A 19,557-nucleotide genomic window follows, 5' to 3' on the forward strand; every position below is an offset into this window, starting at 1 on the left:
GTCTAGTAAAATTTGCACCATCTGATATTTTCTTTGTTATAGCAGTGTTCGCCTTTCGCCAATGTGGATTTAACGGATTATGGCTGACGCGGAAGGTGAACGAGTCCAGCTCGATAGGATGGACGAACTACACCCCGTGTTTCCCTCCTGACGTCCAGACACTGTTCGACCAAGTGTACGACAGTGAGGAGGAAGCGCAGGTGAGTCAATCATTCTTCTCTGTGGGTTGTGAGGTGGATTACCCCATCAACCCTGGTGTCAGGGTTACTATTGAGCCGCCATAGGCCCTAACTTACATCAGTACGTAGTAATCGGGACCAACGGCTTAACGCTTTCCGAAGCACGGGTCATCTTACTTTCGGACAATCGGGTGATCAGCCTGTAATGTCCTAACCAAACTACGGGTCACAAAATGACTTTTATGATATGTCTCCACCGGGATTTGAACCCAGGACCTCGGGTTTGTGACCCCAACGGTCAAACCACTGGACCACAGGGGCCGTCTGGAGGGAAGATTACTAATTATTTACAAGTAATAAAGGCATGGGATTAACTGTCTTGGAATTGATAATAGGCAGCCTAATTAAAAAATTGATTGTATAAGAATATATTTATTTCTTTGTTTTTTTTGCAGCTTCTTTTCCTAGCTATGTATAGGCTGTAAGAAGCTGCAGTAGTAGAACTTATGGAAAATTTAGAGTTCAAGACATATATACGTCTAGTCGTCAAAATAAGCAATCGAATACTCATCTTCTTCATAAAGCGTAGATATATTAAGTACCTAGTTACTCGACGGTATAGCTGTTCCGACTGTTTGGCATGCCTAAAAGCTATTTTATTTATTTTAAAAAGTCAGGTAAAGCGGTGACGGTAATATCAACTCTATGTTATGTACTACCATCAAGGTTAGGTAAATTATGATTATACCGAATTTTCTAGATATATTAATATGGAACTCGGTCGGAGACGAGTTGTTTATCGCTGAAAGTAAACACTCGCTTCGCTTTGCTCTGGCCGCCATGTAAACCCTCGCTCTCATTTTAATACTCCTCATGATGTGACATTTGTAATGTATCTATTTTTTTTAAAAAGTCACTGTGGTCCTGACGTTCACCGGTGTGCTTATCAAACGATAGCACCGGGTCGAACCCCGGAACCGTTGCACCAAAGAGTTTATTGATTTATTGGCTCGACCATTTATAGACGGCGATACGGTTCAACACCTATCACGTTGGTGAGGTATGGGTACTTAGTTCATCTTGCGATGGATGTACCTCTTACTACTTCATTTGGGTTATAATAGTGAGGGTCCGCTTACCTAACCTGAAGATTTGCCAGGTCCGGTTTTTTACAGAAGCGACTGCCTGTCTGACCTTCCAACTCGCGAACGGAAAACCAGCCCAATACAGGTTAGGTCACATATCTCCTTAAATGCATTTATAGGGAATGTGAGTTTCCTCACGATGTTTTTCTTCACCGCTGAGCACGTGATAATCATTGATGATCCAAATATGAATTTGAAAACAAATTCGACAATCATTGGTTTAGACATGTGCTGGATTCGAACCTGCGACCTCAAAGTGAGAGGCAAGCGTTCTACCAATTTGGCTCCCACGGCTTCGACTTGTGTTATGTTTTATTTACGGCAATTTGTACGGACCCCTCGGTGCGCGAGCGGACTGTCATTTGACCGGCTTTTTTAATGTTATGTTGAATTTCCGTCGAGTAATATCCGCGTAAGTACAGAGTAAACAGTACTTATTATGAACTGCAGGGATTTGCTAACATTCTTTTAGAAAGGGCAGAATTCTAATCCGGTCAGACTAAAACATGATACCAAACTCTCAACAGCCTTTATGAACCTTGTACTATGATACCGTCGTCGAGAAAGTCATTTCCGTCCAAGTAAATTACCTCTTTGCAACGATAACATGATATCGGACGATAGTTTAAGATTAAAAAGATAATTACATTTTCTTTCACAAAAGAAAACAGAGGATATAACATCTTTTGTATTATAATTACCTACTGAACAACTGGAAGATTGTTACAACTTATAGTCTTTACATTAAAGTAACTTCTTTTATTTACTTTCTGTATTCTACTACTTGGCGACCTGTTGTTCAACACAAGTCAATTTGTGGTCTGACTTTTGAAGTCTGATATGGTTTTCTTTATTTAGAAGGGCATTCAGAAATGCATTGTACGATATGCTGCAAAGGTCAAATCAGTTTCTTGCAAAGTAATAAATTTACTGGTTGCACTTAAGACCTCCTGGTTACATGTCGTTTCTGTAATAGATCAAAAAACATAAATTTACTAATTATGACAATTAATGCTGGGCTCGGTGACTGCACTTTGGCTCTTTAATTAACATTAAATTTTTGTTATACCTACATTTTACTTTATCGTGTATATATCGTGGCCATATCATAGAATTGATCATTTCATGAAATGATCGACCATTTCATGAAATGGTCGTATTTCATGAAATGGAACAACATTCGTTGGCCACATCATGATGTGGTTTGGCCAGATCAATGAACACAAAACGTTTAACGATATGACCAACTAAATGCATGATTACTTCATGATATGGCCAAACGTTAGCGATCATATCGTAAAATAGTAACATTATCCACCGGTAGTGGCGCTGGTGTCGCTTTGTTTATGTTTTGCATAATGGCGGCGGACAATAATTATTCTTGTGTGAACGCGAATAATACGAATAATAATGAGCAAATACAAGATAAAAGTGCATTGAAGCAATGTTTTGACACTAAAGTGAAAAGAAAAACTCGTATTAACAGTAGACAGCAACTTTTATTTATTTTTAGGTTATATGGCAAATAATGAAGGTCGAGTGACCACGCTACGTAAATCAATGGACTATTATTGGATTTCATAATATGATATAATTAAAACTGCGAATGAAGAGATATTAATTTAAAAAAAGAAAAATATAGACGATCCTACTGTCCGTAAAGTTTCTTTTTTTGACGTGACTTATTGTAGATATGCCGCAGATGGCATTAACTACTTGAAACAGGATTCTATTAAAACGCATAAATGTTTTTGTCATAATTTAAATTATCATAATCCTTTTTTTTATAATTTTTACAAGGCATAACAGTAGGTTAGGGTGCGGCGGGGGTGGCCCGTGGGCCACCCCAAAGCCGCCAGTATGTTTATCTTAAACACGAAAAGTATACTGAATGATGACCAATGGCATGAAATAGTGTCAAAAAAAATGACGACGACTTCAAAGCGAGATGCAGTTACGGCGTATATGTCAACTACATCAACACTCCGTTAATCGAAAACGACTTTTTAATTTTTAATTGACTTTTAAACATTTTTGTACTTTGTACTAGAGTAATACATTATTTCCTATCTTATTTCGCGTTTTTATTACACCACTTATCATGGACACCCTACATTAATGATATGGCCAAATGTGGATGGAAATATCATTAAACGCTGACGTTTCAACGATATGGTCAGTTGAAGTTGGCCATTTCATGAAATACGACCATTTCATGAAATGGTCGATCATTTCATGAAATGGTCAATTCTATGATCTGGCCACGACATATACATTTGATTTACATAACATAAGTAGCCTATATACGTCCCACTGATGGGCACAGGCCTCCTCTCAATCAACCGGAGAGGGTATGGAGCATACTCCACCACGCTGCTCCAATGCGGGTTGGTGGAGGTGTTTTTACGGCTAATAGCCGGGACCAACGGCTACATTACATTTGATTTGTTTACTTGAAATTATAAGGTACTAAAAATGGTAGATTTATTTTAATAAGTAAGTACACAAACAATATATGCGATTTGTTGTTTGTAATAATTTATTTATTTATTTATATCAGACAAAGACCATAATTTGTTAGTAAATCTTGCAAATTAACTACGTGCTATGTTGTTAGTACCAAAACTTATACATAAAATCAACAATAAGTATTCAATTCAAACACACAAACATACAAAATAAATTATTTCCAAAACCAAACTCAATACATTTATCAATTCGCGGATTAGGAAAAATAACTTCTTATTAAAGCTTAGATGAACAAGATTGGAGCATGGCAGATAAGTACTTCGTAAAGTAGTAGTTTCCACACTTTTATCCATGTTCTTATTGCTTGATTACATACTACGTATAATCTCTGAGACTCACAGTGGCGCGGCTGGGGAGAAATACCTGTCTGGATCCTTGTAACTTTCATCTTCTTTTCATGCTTTTAACTAAATGTCTAAACAAGAAATTCCTGTGGAATCTGTATGATCAAGCAACCTGTGACATCATAGAAAAACGTGACAAAATGTCCCACTTATTACTAAACATTTTTCTTTATTAAAATTCACAAATAAGTAAGTTAAATAGAAAAATGAAAACGTTTTTTAGCCTTTGTACCTTTAGATCAGTCTTTATTTAGTAATTAGTCATAATTCTATTTTATTTATAAGTATTTTATTATTATTTTATCTGTTATTATATTTTTTTCTAATTTTATTTATTAGTCTTTATTCATTTTTTTTCTTTGACCTAGGAAACTTACACTAACCTAGGAAACACAGGTTAAAAAAATAAAAATTGACAAAAACATACATATTATAATGATTATATTATGCAGAATGTGCTACAGCAGCGCATGGGTTTTAAACCTAGTTTATCATTTAGTATTCGTTTTGTAATAACACTGCTTGTGTTTAGAATTTAATTCGTTTGACTAGTGACCGCCCGCGGCAACGCTCTTCCGTTGTCTGATACTAAGGGATTTTCTTAATTAATTCAGTCTTTATTTTTTGTTTAACTTTTTGCATCGTCTAGTACATCGTCTACCTCCTATGATTCCATGACACGCTTTCATATTGATAGACGGAACGAAATCGATCGATTAGGTACAAGGAACATCACTAATTTTAGGCAGGACAATGGTGCTAATTCCTGTAAATACCATCTAATTTTATTTTAAGTTATATCTGTCCTTTTCTTATCCGCCGAAAAGGAAAGGGACGGGTAATCGACAAGCATAAAATTTATGGAACACACGTCAATTTTAAGCACAAATCTAAACCAACCGTCTAAAAATTTTACGTCAGTCAATAACCCGACACATTAATTTACTCATTCTTCCTAAAATTAAGAGCTGTGAATCATCCGTCCCTTTCCTTTTCGACGGATACGAAAATGACGGATATAACCTAAAATAAAATTAGGCGGTGCCTGCAGGAATCGGGGCCATTGTCACTTCACTATAATGATTTATTATTTTATAGATTACAGTGACATATCTCTCGTCTCGACGTTTTAGAGTATATATACAGGTGTTACATCGTAACGAAAACTTTGACGGACGATTCAGACCACGATTCTGAGTTAATAATACCTATCAAGTGGAATTTTCCGTCGCAAATTTCATGTATTTTTTCCGTTTCTTTTTAAATTATTTTCAATTCTATACCTACTTTTACAATGGAAAATTCCACTTGATATTAACTCAGAATAATGAGCTGAATCATCCCCCTCAGTATTTGCTACTTACACCCTGTACAAACACATACAAGTAGATAGGGTGTTGTGAAATCGTAACAAATACTGAGGGGGTCGATTAGGACCATGATTCTGAGTTGATATCAAGTGGATTTTCCTCTCGGAATATTCATGATAATTTTAGTGTTTTTTTTTTTATTATTTTCCGTTCCATGCTTTTGCTACGAAAAATTCCACTTGATATCAACTCGGAGTCATGGCCTGAATTATCCCTCAAAGTTTTCGTTACGATGTCACTAACACTCTGTAGGTATATATATGAATTCATATCTATTCCGCATGTAAAATTCTTCGTCTATTGTGTGGGTTGTGAGGTGGAGTACCAATCACATCAACCCTAGTGTCAGGGTTACTATTGAGCCGCCAAAGGCCCCTGACATGACTCATGTAACGACTACTCACTTACATTAGTAAGTAGTAACCGGGACCAACGGCTTAACGTGCCTTCCTAAGCACGGAATGTAATATTTATTACCATGAGTGACAAATACCAGAAATATTTTTTTTTTATTTTCACTATAATATTAGACAGTTTATTCTCCCGCCGTATTTTGAAAATTTTCTAGGAGTAAAGTAGGTATTAAAACTAATCCTTTGTTGTGCTAAACAGTGCTTTCCATTTAATAGTTTAAACACTGTGTAGGTAGTTTCCAAGAACTTGTAACGCTTGTTGGAAACAAATTATATATATTGTATCGAACCTCTGAACAGACAATAAAGGAGAAATGTCATGAGACGCCGCGCCGTCTCTATTGAAACCGACGTTGTGGATACTCACACAACTATACTGTGATAGGTGACGTTAGTAACCTAGCAACCTACAATATCGGCAGTTTTAAAGTATCGGTACCGATAGTGCCGATTCCTGCAGGCACTTTTTATTTTTATTTTATATTATTATACCCGCCATTTTCTTATCCGAAAAGGAAAGGGATGTAACGTGTTAATTCTGTCGGGGATGGTTAAAATTTTAGGGGACAGGTTTTTTTCTGCCTAAAATTAACGTGTGTTCCATAAATTTTATGTCTGACGATTATCCGTCCCTTTCCTTTTCGGTGGATCAGAAAATGACAGGTATAAAATAAAATTAGATGGAATGTACTGGAATCGGAATCTATCTTATCTTTTATGTGCTTAACCACTGTCAAAGCTCAGATTTTATCATAAACACGAACGGCCTCCGTGGTCCAGTGGTTGAGCGTTGGGCTCACGATCCGGAGATCCCACGTTCAATCCCGGCGGGGACATATCACAAAAATCACTTGTGAGCCCCAGTTTGGTTAGAACATTACAGGCTGACCACCTGATTGTTCAAAAAGTAAGACGATCCGTGCTTCGGAAGGCACGTTATTCGTTGGTCCCAGTTACCACTTACTAATGTAAGTAAGTTGTAGTTACATGAGCCATGTAAGGGGCCTTTGGCAGCTCAATAATAACCCTGATACTAGGGTTGATGGGGTTGGTAATTCACCTTACAACCCACACGATATAGGAATTCCCAAGTAGCAATCAAGAATTGTGATTAAGTCATATATGTCTAAACTTTAGCTAAAGTGAGATTTATCCAAATCAAATAGGACTTATTAGGACTTCATAAATTCATTTCCTTCTTTAATACTATATAGTTTTCAACAAATCCTACTTTAGATAATTTAGAATACACAAAACCAAGTTAAGTATTCACAAAACTATTTAGTCTTATCTCAGCCTAATGTTAAGTCTACAAGTATTCTTTTACTTTACTCAGATTATTTAAAGGCTCACTTAACACTAAATTGATTTAGTGAAGTATCAGTTTAGTCTTGTAAAGTAAAAATTGATTGCCTAGATATACTTAAGGCAATTTTTATTATTTGTTGCTCCTATACAAGACTGTTTTATTCTTTTTTGACTACAATAAGTAAAACATAAGAAAAGTCTATTCAATGGACGATAAAATCGAAATAGAAGCAAGCAAAAAGATGGATGAAGACCAAATAATAAAAGGATCTGGTGGTTTTCGAAGGCAGAATATTAAATACAGAAAATTTACCTGTGATAATGCACATCCCACTGTTTTTGTTAGCGATGCGATATCTTCTTCATTGCCATCATTTTTTTTTATATCGATTGGTATAACACAATCATTTAATTTTGGCAAAAAAATCGTAAATTCCTGTTTTTCAAATCCGATCCAGCGTGTGGCGGCCCAGGTACCTACGTCTCGCACAAATCTTCTCAAAAATGACTAAGCTAGTCTAACCTAGTCTAAGCGCACGGCAAGACTACACCATGAAAAATCGAGTTTTATATTAAAACCTGCTAAGTTCAAATATAAAATTAGGTACCTATTAGTCTAATAATAAATAAATCCAATCAAAAACATAAATGTGAAATGAGAGCCAAGTTTAATATTATGCAATGCTTTGGTTGTTGACTTCAACGACAAAAGAAGTGAGATCTAAATGCGTGCCAAGTTCAATGGTCAGTCCTGAAATTTATTTATAAGTAACAGTATAACATATCATATCTTCTTATAACATAAGATAATATATTGTAGCCTAAGGTCTGTCTTATTGTAGGTAAGTACATATCTTCGTAACGCGTGGGTCCTTTTAAAAGGACAAATTCAAAACTAAAAGTCGACTTTATAGGTATAAAACATTTGAATACCTATTAAGCTCGTTTAAGATTCACGTTAAGTTAAAAAAAATATATATGCCAGTAAAATGGATGAGAGTTGTGTTGTATCGTGGGCGAAAAGCTGACAACCTATCACCGCTAAACACATGTTCCAACTTGCTTACCTACCCTTAAAGTACTTGTCGAATGTGGCATCAAGTGGTTTTATGATCACTTAGTGCTCTGCCTACCCCGATAGGGCATACAGGCGTGATTGTATGTTATGTTAAGTTAATCTACATACCTACCACAAAAAGACCGGCTGTCATGAGTTTTGATTACTTACTGATTCTTACATCTATAGTTAGGTACAGGCACTAATTAGGTATTTATGTTAAGCGTTCATGATGGAATCTAATTATTAAAAAGTTGCCAGTTTTTTTATTTTTTCCTTTATATTCATCTAATTACCTATCTGCATACCAAATTTTAACTCTCTAGGTCATCTGGAACTGGGTTAGAGTTTTGATAAAAATGAGTCAGTCAGTCAGTCAGTCAATGATAAAAATGAGGATTTTGGACATATCTAAATAACCGTTTGAGATAAGCTTATGAAATTTAGAACACTTATATATGTATCTCACAAGTTTCAATATATGAGCCAAGTTTTTATTTATGAGGGGGTCAAAAGTGGCTCCAAATGGTTCGTGTAATAATACACACGGTGCGGCTCGCCAGTTCTATTTCTTGAACTTGGCTTGACATGCTAACGCGTGTCTAGATACTTTTCTTTCTTCTTTCATTCTTTCTTTTAATAATTTTAAAAATGTACCTATTTTTAACTAAGCTTTATTCACTTGTGTATGGTTAAATGCATTTAAAGTGGACATTAGATTCGATTCCTTTATTTTTTTAGCTTGATAAAGACATCGGGAATTCGGCCGCCTTTTTTAACAATAATGTTTTAGGTGGGATTAGAAACTACCGCGCACACACACGACGTTAATCAAATTGCAAGGGTTCTTCGTGTATACAATATTCAAAGGATACTCGTAATTTTTTACAATAATCACATTGTTTTGGCAATTAGAAGCGCGGTGATCGTACCTACTTTGCGTCAGCGAACCATGTAGGTACCTATGAGAATGTATGCGCGGAGACTCATTAGCAAATTGAGTTTATGTTTGTTAGTTCCAATTGTGATAAATATTAAATAATTAAGTAAATCACATTCCTATCCAAGTAAGAACTCAGCATAACAATATTTTTTTATCTTCCACGAGTCGAAAAACTTACCTCTCAAACAAACATACTTTCCATAGGTTTTAAGCTTGTTCGATTTTAATTGTTACTTGTTACATAGATGATTCTGGCACAGAATAAACAAACATGATTTTACGACATTACTTTACTAAATCAAAATAGAGGATCACTTAAGATATAAGAGTTTTAAGTAGGAATTCACTAAATACTTTTTGTCTTAAGTTGGTATACTCCTAGACAATTGAAGTAAAATTTATCTTAACTAGTACTTGATGAAGTGCAACTTGACTTTACTTTTCTAAACTGATTCTTACGAAATCAATTGTTTCTAAAGTCTTACTTCATTTAGAAAAATATTACTTAACGCCATTTTGCACTTACAGGAAGAAAACATGTAATATTTTTTTGACAATATTATCGTCAAAAACTGAAGTAAATTAATGTATATTTCTGTTGTAGTAAAAATTACTGCGTTCAGCTGTCACATATTAATAGAAAATGAATTTCTCTATACTATATGTCACCATTTTTTTTATTTGCTGTATAATCAATCCAAATTTTATTATTATTTTTCTGGTATATTAAAGGCCCTTCTGTTTTTTAACACTTTCTATCGATTTTACACGAGAAACAATCATGCGTTTATAATTTCCTGTATGTGAAACGGCAGAATAACCTTTTGTTAAAACAACTTAACAAATATTTTAGACGCCATTTTCTTACAGACTTCATTTCTTGTGTTAATATAAATGTTCGCCATTATATTCTAAAATAAAGACGCGTGAAGTAAAAATCGTTTTAGTATGACCTGAAGTTTTACTTCGTTAAGTTACAATTGACTCAGTGCAATTCAATCCTATAGTCTTAACTAAGTATTGTAGATATCTTCAAGTATACATTCTTGGTATTAAGTGATACTACAAGAATTCTAAGTTTAGAATATGCAAGAACATTGTCTAAAGTAGGGTTTAAGTCTGACTTAGCGTTGTCTTAAGTCTGTCTTGTATAAGAGTTAAAGTATGTGCCCACTTTTACTAAACTGTATCTTCAAGATATCTTGAGGGATATCTTGGAGACCTATAAGACTTATCCAAGACAAGGGTTTGATTTAGTCTACTTGCCTTCAAGATATCTACAATTCTCATTTAAGACAATCGGTTGCTACTTGGGAGACTTTAAAGTGGTTACGTTAGTAGACTGTACCCTTTTACTGTGGTTTTAGTCAGTTACATTTAGCTATAAAATATATTGAAGCACAGCGCATATAACTAAAATGTATTTCAGTACCAAAGTCATGATATATATAATAGTCTAAACACCTAATCTAACCCGCACTGAAGCAACGTGGTGGAGTATGCTCCATAGCTCTTGTTGATTGAGGGTAGGTCTGGGTTAAGCAGTATATTATATACTATTTATGAATAATATATAAATGTAATAATACATTCATCATCTATCCAGCGTTATCCCGTTTTTCACAGGGTCCGCTTACCTAACCTGAAGATTTGACAGATCCGGTTTTTTACGCTCCGCGAAAGAAAAACCAGTCCAATACAGGTTTAGGTCACATACCTCCGAAATGCATTTCCGGTCCGGGTTCGATTCCCGATGGGGACATTGTCGAAATCACTTTGTGAGACTGTCCTTTGTTTGGTAAGGACATTGTAGTCTTAAATTACCTGATTGTCCGAAAATGTAAGATGATTACGTGCTTCGGAAGGCACGCTAAGCCGTTGGTTCCGGGCTACTAGCGTCCACGAACCCGCATTGGAGCAGCGTGGTGGAGTATGCTCCATACCCCCTCCGGTTGATTGAGGGGAGGCCTGTGCCCAGCAATGGGACGTGTATAGGCTGTTTATGTTTATTATGTAAAGTATCATTGCTTACATATAGAGCCCTAGTAGCCCAGTTAGAAAAACGCTTCACTCTCACTGTAAGGTCGTAGGTTTCATGCCAGCATCGGCCTAAACCTATGATGTTCGAAATCGTTTCCGAATTCATGTTTGGATCATAAATGATTATCACGTGCTCAGCGGTGAAGGAAAACATCGTGAAGAAACCCACACTCCCGAGAATTGAATTCCTCAACCTGTATTGAGCCTAACCTGTTTAAACCTATTTTTCAACCTGTATTGGATTGGTTTTCCTTTCGCGGGTTGGAAGGTTAGACAGGCAGTCGCTTCTGTAAAAACCGGACCTGTCAAATCATCAGTTTAGGTAAGCGGACCCTGTGAAAAAACAAAATAATACTAGGGAGATGATGATTATTAATAATTAAGGGAATTGCATTAGAAAACCATACCTAATTATTATCGAAATATCAAACAATATTAGCAGAATTTCATATAAGCTCATCATTTAACACGGCTGATTTCACTAAATGGTGCGTTTACGGTTCTGTGTTTAATAGGTAACTAACTGTTCGACCACGGGTACAGTTTTAACTATATGGTATATACTATAGAGTTGAAATTATACCCAAAAACCAGAAATCATAATCATTTATTCAATTTAATTATCATACTTACATTTTTGAATCTACGTTATATCGCAAGGTGTTATGGCTGAGGAGAAAAAATTACATAAAACTGCAACAGCAACACATCATTCAAATCAATCTTCTTTTATCTATGGGTTGTGAGGTGGATTACCAACCTCATCAACCCTGGTGTCAGGGTTATTATAGAGCCGCCATAGGCCCCTGACGTGACTCACGTAACGACTAAGTACGTACTTATATCAGTATACAGGGTGTTAGTGACATCGTAACGAAAACTTTGAGGGATGATTTAGGCCATGATTCTGAGTTGATATCAAGTGGAATTTTCCGTCGCAAAAGTTTGGAATGGAAAATAATTTAAGAAAACACAAAAATCATGAATTTTCCGACAGGAAATTCCACTTAATATCAACTCAGAATCATGGTCTGAATCATCCCCCTCAGTATTCGTTACGGTGTCACTAACACCCATACCTACTTGTATGGCTACCTGTATGTACTGGTACGGGGTGTAATTTACATCGTAACGAATACTGAGGGGACTGATTTAGCTCATTATTCTGAGTTAATATCAAGTGGAATTTTTGATCGCAAAAGTATAGAATTGAAAATAATTAAAAATATAATTAAAAAAATCATGAATTTTGCGACGGAAAATTCCACTTGATTTTAACTTAGAATCATGGTCTGAATCATCCCCCTCAGTATTCGTTACGATGTCACTAACACCGAGTATAGTAACCGGGACCCACGGCTTAACGTGCCTTCTGAAGCACGGATCGTAAAAAGCTTTTCTAAAATGAGAAATTCCGAAAATCGGTACAACGCCATCTAAATTGTTTTTGGGCAACGTAGCTTGGAAAGATCTTCATTAGGCCTTGATGAATTCACTAACGTGTGCCTCGCTTCGGCTGGTTGGTACCATTAGGCTCCACGTTAGCATAGAGCAAGGATTAATACTACGTATAGAACGGCAACTCTCCACTCCCCACAGCGGCTGAGGTTTACCTCAATCGAACATTGTTTAGACTTGTATCGTGAGGTTGCGCGCGGACCGTTGTAATATTTTTTATCTGTTTAGTTTATATGTTCGAATTTTGAAATTGGACCCCGACGTTCTCTCGTCCAAATCGAATATTTGATCTCACAGTAATTGCCTATAAATATTTATTTTTCATGTTGATTGTTCATCAAAACATGGCTAAGTGCTGAATGTAAAAACAATGTGAATACTTACAATTAATTAGTTCAGTGCTTTTTTTAAGTCAAGTGTACTTAAATTTATTTACCTTGTGAACCTTCTTTGTTCAAAATTTATTCTTTGTGATTTGTTTATCAAATAAATAAATAAATATTAACTGATTATTATAAAAAACATATTTCGTAAGTACTACCTACCTAAGTAATGACGGTTAAATTAGGTATTGTAATTGGCAGCCCTAACGGGTCACACACACAGTTGCGCGTGTTGATAATGTCAATGTGTAGTGTCTGTGTAAGACGATATTGTTTGTATGAAGTGTACGAGGTGTGTCATTAGGCTTTATGTTAGTTCAATGCCTAAGGCATACTTAGTTATTAGCAGGTCAGTGCATAACGGACTAATACTATTAAGAAAGATAGAAAGAAAGAAACATTTATTACTATTACAACACAACACACACACAACAACAACATTAACACACACAACACAACAACAACACATACACACCACAACAAACAACAACATTCACATTTTTTTTATTCTTTTTCTACCGTGTGGGTTGTGAGGTGAATTACCAACTTCATCAACCCTGGTACCAGGGTTATTATTGAGCCGCCAAAGGCCCCTGACATGGCTCGTGTAACGACTACTTACTTACATCAGTAAGCAGTAACCGGGACCAACGGCTTAACGTGTGTTCTAAAGCACGGATCATCTTACTTTTTGGACAATCAGGTGATCTGCCCGTAATGTCCTAACCAAACTAGGGATCACAAAGTCATTTTTGTGCTATGTCTCCATCGGGAATCGAACTTGGGACCTCCGGATCGTGAGCTCAGCGGTCAACCACTGGACAGAGGCCGTCGACTAATACTATTAACTGCACGGCTGGTTATAAATAGAAACACTTACAGAGTAGCCCCATTGTTAGCGAAATGCAATGTTACGACGTAAATTGATTAAGCTCGTGGCGCGTAGAGGCACTGGATACGCTCCGGCTGGGATTCTGTCTGTATTGATGCGTTCACAGAAATCCGGTGCGATTTCATAGGTACCTACTGCACCCGCCTTGAGCCTCAAATCACCTCGTTGGTCAAACACAACACATCTTCCACCTTCTATTACTTTGATCAAAATAAAGGAGAAGCAACATAATTCTCTACGTATCTGATCCAAATATCACGCAACAATTATTGCTATACAGGGTGTTAGTGACATCGTAACGAATACTGAGTGGGATGATTCAGACCGTGATTCTGAGTTAATATTAAGTGGAATTTTCCGTCGCAAAATTAATGATTTTGTTTTAGTTTTTTAAAATTATTTTCAATTCGATACTTTTGCGATGGAAAATTCGACTTGATATTAACTCAGAATAATGACCTGAATGACCCCTCTCATTATTCGTTACGATGTCAACATCCAATACAAGTACATGTATACACGTAGCCATACAAGTAAGTATGGGTGTTAGTGATACCGTAACGAATACTGAGGGGGATGAGTCAGACCATGACTCTGAGTTGATATCAAATGGAATATGCTGTCGGAAAATACATGATTTCTTTTGTTTTTTTTAAATTAATTTCAGTGCCATACTTTTGCGACGGGAAATTCAAAGTTTTCGTTACGATGTCCCTAACACCCTGTATAGTCTTCTGCATATTCTATTTTTGATTAATTATGTACCACGAGCAATGAGAAAATATATATTTATCACGTTAAATCTGAATAGTGCCATCTTTATTTTTTTGTAACCTAGCCTGGAATCTCCCTTATTGTTGCCTAGTGAACACAACGCTTTTATCTACTTTAGTAAATATAGCCTATTTTGTTGCAGCAAAAGTTTTACATCGCTCAAATTACTCGGAACATCGAACTCGTCGGCTTCACGGTGTCTTTTATCTCTCTCTGTTTATCTTTAATGATCTTCACAACTCACCGGTAAGTATTAGAGTTATTTTTTATCGTATTTTCGTCATACACGAAACAATATTTTTTATTGTTTGAAGGTTCCCTAGACCCTCAAGTAGTGGCTCATCTAGCTTAGTTTAAATTCAAAATTCAAAATATTTATTTCGGAAACTAGTCCATATTTAGTTAGTAACAAAAAGCTTAACCTAGTATTAGTAACAGATTCGAAAGACGAACAACACAAAAATAAAACACATGAGACCGGCCCGAATCACCGAAGCCGCGGGCAGCTATGTAACAGCGTGCAATCGCACCCAGCGGTTCAGCAGCGGCGAGTCGTACCGGTCCACCAATGCGCTCATGATGGTGTTGGGGCTGGCACGCGCACGGCGCAACAGAGACGCACAGCGCTTACGCATGATCGCGTGGAAGTCGTCTACACGCGCCTCGCAGAACATACCGGAGGCGCTACAGCGTCGCGACAGCCCCAGCAGCGCCCTGAACGCATTATTGTATTGCACTCTCAGGTCACTGAATGTACGCTTCGTAAAGCTGATCCACAAACCGCACGTGTACAAAGATGTACAAAATGCTTATGTTTAATTGCTTAGTTTGAAAATGCTTAGTTTATCTATGACAAAAAATATTTCGATCACTGAATGGTGTGGTTCCACTTACTCCATCTATTGTCGCCGATAATTATATAATGAGGGTCCAAACTCCTTTCCCAAGCATAATTCTTAATGCCCAAGTTTCGAACGACTACGAAAAACTGCAGTGACAGTGATTAAAATATTGACTATATCACGTTACTTCAATCCCATACATTTTACCACTGTCTCTATTCATTGTCGTAATCGTTTGCAACTTGGCTAAGGTCTCAAGAATCACATCACTTCATAGTACACAAAAACACCTAGCCCAAACCTCAACACGATTTTAACGTTTTTTTTTTTCTTCCAGTAGTCTCCAGAACAACCGTACCCGCATCCATATCCATCTGTTCTTCGCTTTGCTGCTTCAAGTTGCTATCCGACTGATTCTCTACGTCGACCAAATCCGCGTCCGAAGCCTCCTTGGAGACATGATACCAACTGAAAATGATTATGTAGCTGGAATCGATACTATGGTGAGATATATTTACTTATAAGTCGGCTCCCAAAACAATTACCATTTATTCTAAAATTCATATTTGGAATACAGGGTTGTTAGTGACATCGTAACCAATACTGAGGGGAATGATTCAGATCAAGATTCTGAGTTAATATCATGATTCAGAAAATTTTAGTGTCTTTTTAAATTATTTTCAGTTCCATAGTTTTGCGACGGAAAATTCCACTTCATATCATCTCAGAATCATGATCTGTCAATTTTTTGTTACGATGCCACTAACACCCTGTACTTATACTTAGCTGAGTATCAGGTGATGAACAGTGAAGGAAAACATCGTGAGGAAACTAACCTAACCTATCTAACAGAAATCTCGGTAAGGTATGGGTACTTAATTCATCTTGCGATAGATATCTCTCACTACCCCAAGATTGATATAAGTAGTCGACAGGTTATGTTATGTGTTAACCTGTTAGACTGATTTTGGCTTAAGGTCAAGTGGTAGATGCTTCTGTAACATATAAAACCTGTCAAATCTTACAAGTAGGGCAATCGTACTTAAAATATTATACAGGGTGTTAGTGACATCGTAACGAATACTGAGGGGATGATTCAGACCATAATTCTGAGTTAATATCAAGTGGAAGACCGTTGTAAAATTCATTTTTTATAAAATTATTTTCCATTATTTTTGCTGCACCGACAAGAGCGTGGGTCTTAAATTGATGATGATGAAAATTATTTTCAGTTCCATACTTTTGCGATGGAAAATTCCACTTGATATCAACTCAGAATCATGGTATGAGTCGTCCCTCATAGTTTTCGTTACGTTGTCAATAACACCCTGTATGAACACTAGAATAGGATAGATGAAATAGTCATTTTGGTGGCATTGGCATAAAAATAGCTTAAAAGGTGTGCGTCAAGCTAGCGGCCTCAAAAAAAAATGAGCACGAAAAAATAATTTGACCATACCAAAAAATAGTACTCTTATTGAAAAAAATAGTACCTGTTGTAAAAAAATTAGTACCATCACGGTTCTGGATTTATAGCCATGTTTTATGGCACTTGCTAGCTTGACGGTGAGCGAAATTTGGCGAGAGTTAACGACAAGGTCTTTCGCTTTGATTCAAACGCCAAAAAATAGTAGGTACCGAAATAGTACTCACCCCCTGCAAAATACCGAAATTAGTACTTCAACGGTTCCAAAGTTATAAAGGCAGTTCTTTGATCCCGCTGGCTTGACGTTTTGAAAATACCTATTATCTGGGGAACGCTTGCATACTTCAGTATGTAACTAATGTCAATAAACTCGTATGAAATAGTACTCCCTACCATCATAATTTGGACCTGATTCTCTTTGTAGAAATATGTCAAAAAGTCATTATAACCTATGCCATACATTTGTTGTGTTGGCAACCCAACAAATTTATTTTTATAATATTTTATAACTAGCTTTTGCCCGCGACTTCGTCCGCGTAGCGTGTTATAAAGAGAGATCTTTGTGTGTGTGGGAGTGTATGTCAAATTTCAAGCATCTAACTTATGCAGTTTAGATTTTTTCATACGACATTTTTTCCCCGCTAACTCCCATTTTTCAAAATACAGCCATAACTAAACTTAGGTATGCATGCATGCTTGATTAAAAACATCTACTCGTATCTTACGCGGTTTATATTTTTTCATACAAATGTTTTTTCCCGCTAACTCCCGTTCCCGTGGGAATTTTTGAATACCTTGTTGCAACTAAGCCTTAAGTTTACTAAGGTACCTGCATGCCAAATTTCAAACGTCTAACTTGAGTGGTTTAGATTTTTCATACAAAAGGATTTCCCCGCTAATTCCCGTTCCCGTGGGATTTCCGGGAATTCCTTTCTTAGTGCACCTCTACGGTACCTAAGCTACGTCTCTTCCAAAATTTCAAGTGCCTACGTTTAGCCGTTTAGGCTGTGCGTTGATATGTCAGTCAGTCAGTTTCTCCTTTATATATTTAGAAGATTAGATTAGATTAGATTAGATTTTTTTATACAAATGTTTTTTCCCGCTAACACCCGTTCCCGTAGGAATTTTGCAATATCCTGTTGCAACTAAGCTTTAAGTTTACTAAGGTACCTGCATGTCAAATTTCAAACGTCTAACTTGAGTGGTTTAGATTTTTCATACAAAAGGATTTTCCCGCTAATTCCCGTTCCCGTGAGAATTTCGGGAATTCCTTTCTTAGTGCACCTCTACGGTACCCAAGGTACCTGCATGCCAAATTTCAAACGTCTAATTTGAGTGTTTTAGATTTTTCATACAAAAGGATTTTCCCGCTAATTCCCGTTCCCGTGGGAATTTCGGGAATTCCTTTCTTAGTGCACCTCTACGGTACCTAAGGTACCTGCATGCCAAATTTCAAACGTCTAATTTGAGTGTTTTAGATTTTTCATACAAAAGGATTTTCCCGTTAATTCCCGTTCCCGTGGGAATTTCGGGAATTCCTTTCTTAATGCACCTCTACGGTACCTAAGGTACCTGCGTGCCAAATTTCAAACGTCTAACTTGAGTGGTTTAGATTTTCCATACAAAAGAATTTTCCCGCTAATCCCCGTTCCCGTGGGAATTTCGGGAATTTCTTTCTTAGTGCACCTCTATGGTACCTAAGGTACCTGCATGCCAAATTTCAAACGTCTAACTTGAGTATTTTAGATTTTTCATACAAAAGGATTTTCCCGCTTATTCCCGTTCCCGTGGGATTTCCGGGAATTCCTTTCTTAGTGCACCTCTACGGTACCTAAGCTACGTCTCTTCCAAATTTCAAGTGCCTACGTTTAGCCGTTTAGGCTGTGCTTTGATATGTCAGTCAGTCAGTTTCTCCTTTTATATATTTACATTACATATTTAGAAGATATTTCCGTCATACATGATTTCTATGTAACTTTAACCATTAAGGCTGCTCACGCGACGGAAGCTTAAAAAATGGAGTAACTTCTCCCGTTTTCCCAAAATTTCCCTTCACTACTCTGCTCCTATTGATTGTAGCGTGATGAAAAGTATACTATAACCTGCCCAGGAGTATGAAGAATAATTGTACCAAGTTTCATTAAAATCCGTCCAGTAGTTTTTGTTTCTATAAGGAACATACAGACAGACAGACAGACAGACAGACAGACAGACAGACAGACAAAAATTTTACTGATTGCATTTTTGCCATCAGTATCGATCACTAATCACCCCCTGATAGTTATTTTGAAAATATATTTAATGTACAGAATTGACCTCTCTACAGATTTATTATAGTATAGATAGAAGATAGAAGATAGATGCCAATTTTTTATCTCTCTGCTACGAACTATAACAACGACAAAGGTGACCTCCTCAATTTTAATTAGTAAAAAAATAATATAACAAGCAACA

At 36.5% G+C, this 19,557-nt stretch overlaps 1 protein-coding gene across 1 annotated transcript in view; it reads left to right on the forward strand.

Annotated features, from left to right (window-relative positions):
• Positions 1 to 19,557, forward strand: part of LOC126380208 (PDF receptor-like) — a 36,369-nt gene that overhangs the window by 1,053 nt on the left and 15,759 nt on the right. Inside the window, exons 3-5 of the mRNA XM_050029464.1 lie at positions 46 to 200; positions 14,978 to 15,081; positions 16,015 to 16,180. Of these exons, the coding sequence (XP_049885421.1) occupies positions 46 to 200; positions 14,978 to 15,081; positions 16,015 to 16,180 (425 nt within the window). The remainder of the gene's footprint in view (positions 1 to 45; positions 201 to 14,977; positions 15,082 to 16,014; positions 16,181 to 19,557) is intronic.

Source organism: Pectinophora gossypiella, chromosome Z (genome assembly GCF_024362695.1).
Source record: "Pectinophora gossypiella chromosome Z, ilPecGoss1.1, whole genome shotgun sequence".
Lineage (NCBI taxonomy): Eukaryota > Metazoa > Arthropoda > Insecta > Lepidoptera > Gelechiidae > Pectinophora > Pectinophora gossypiella.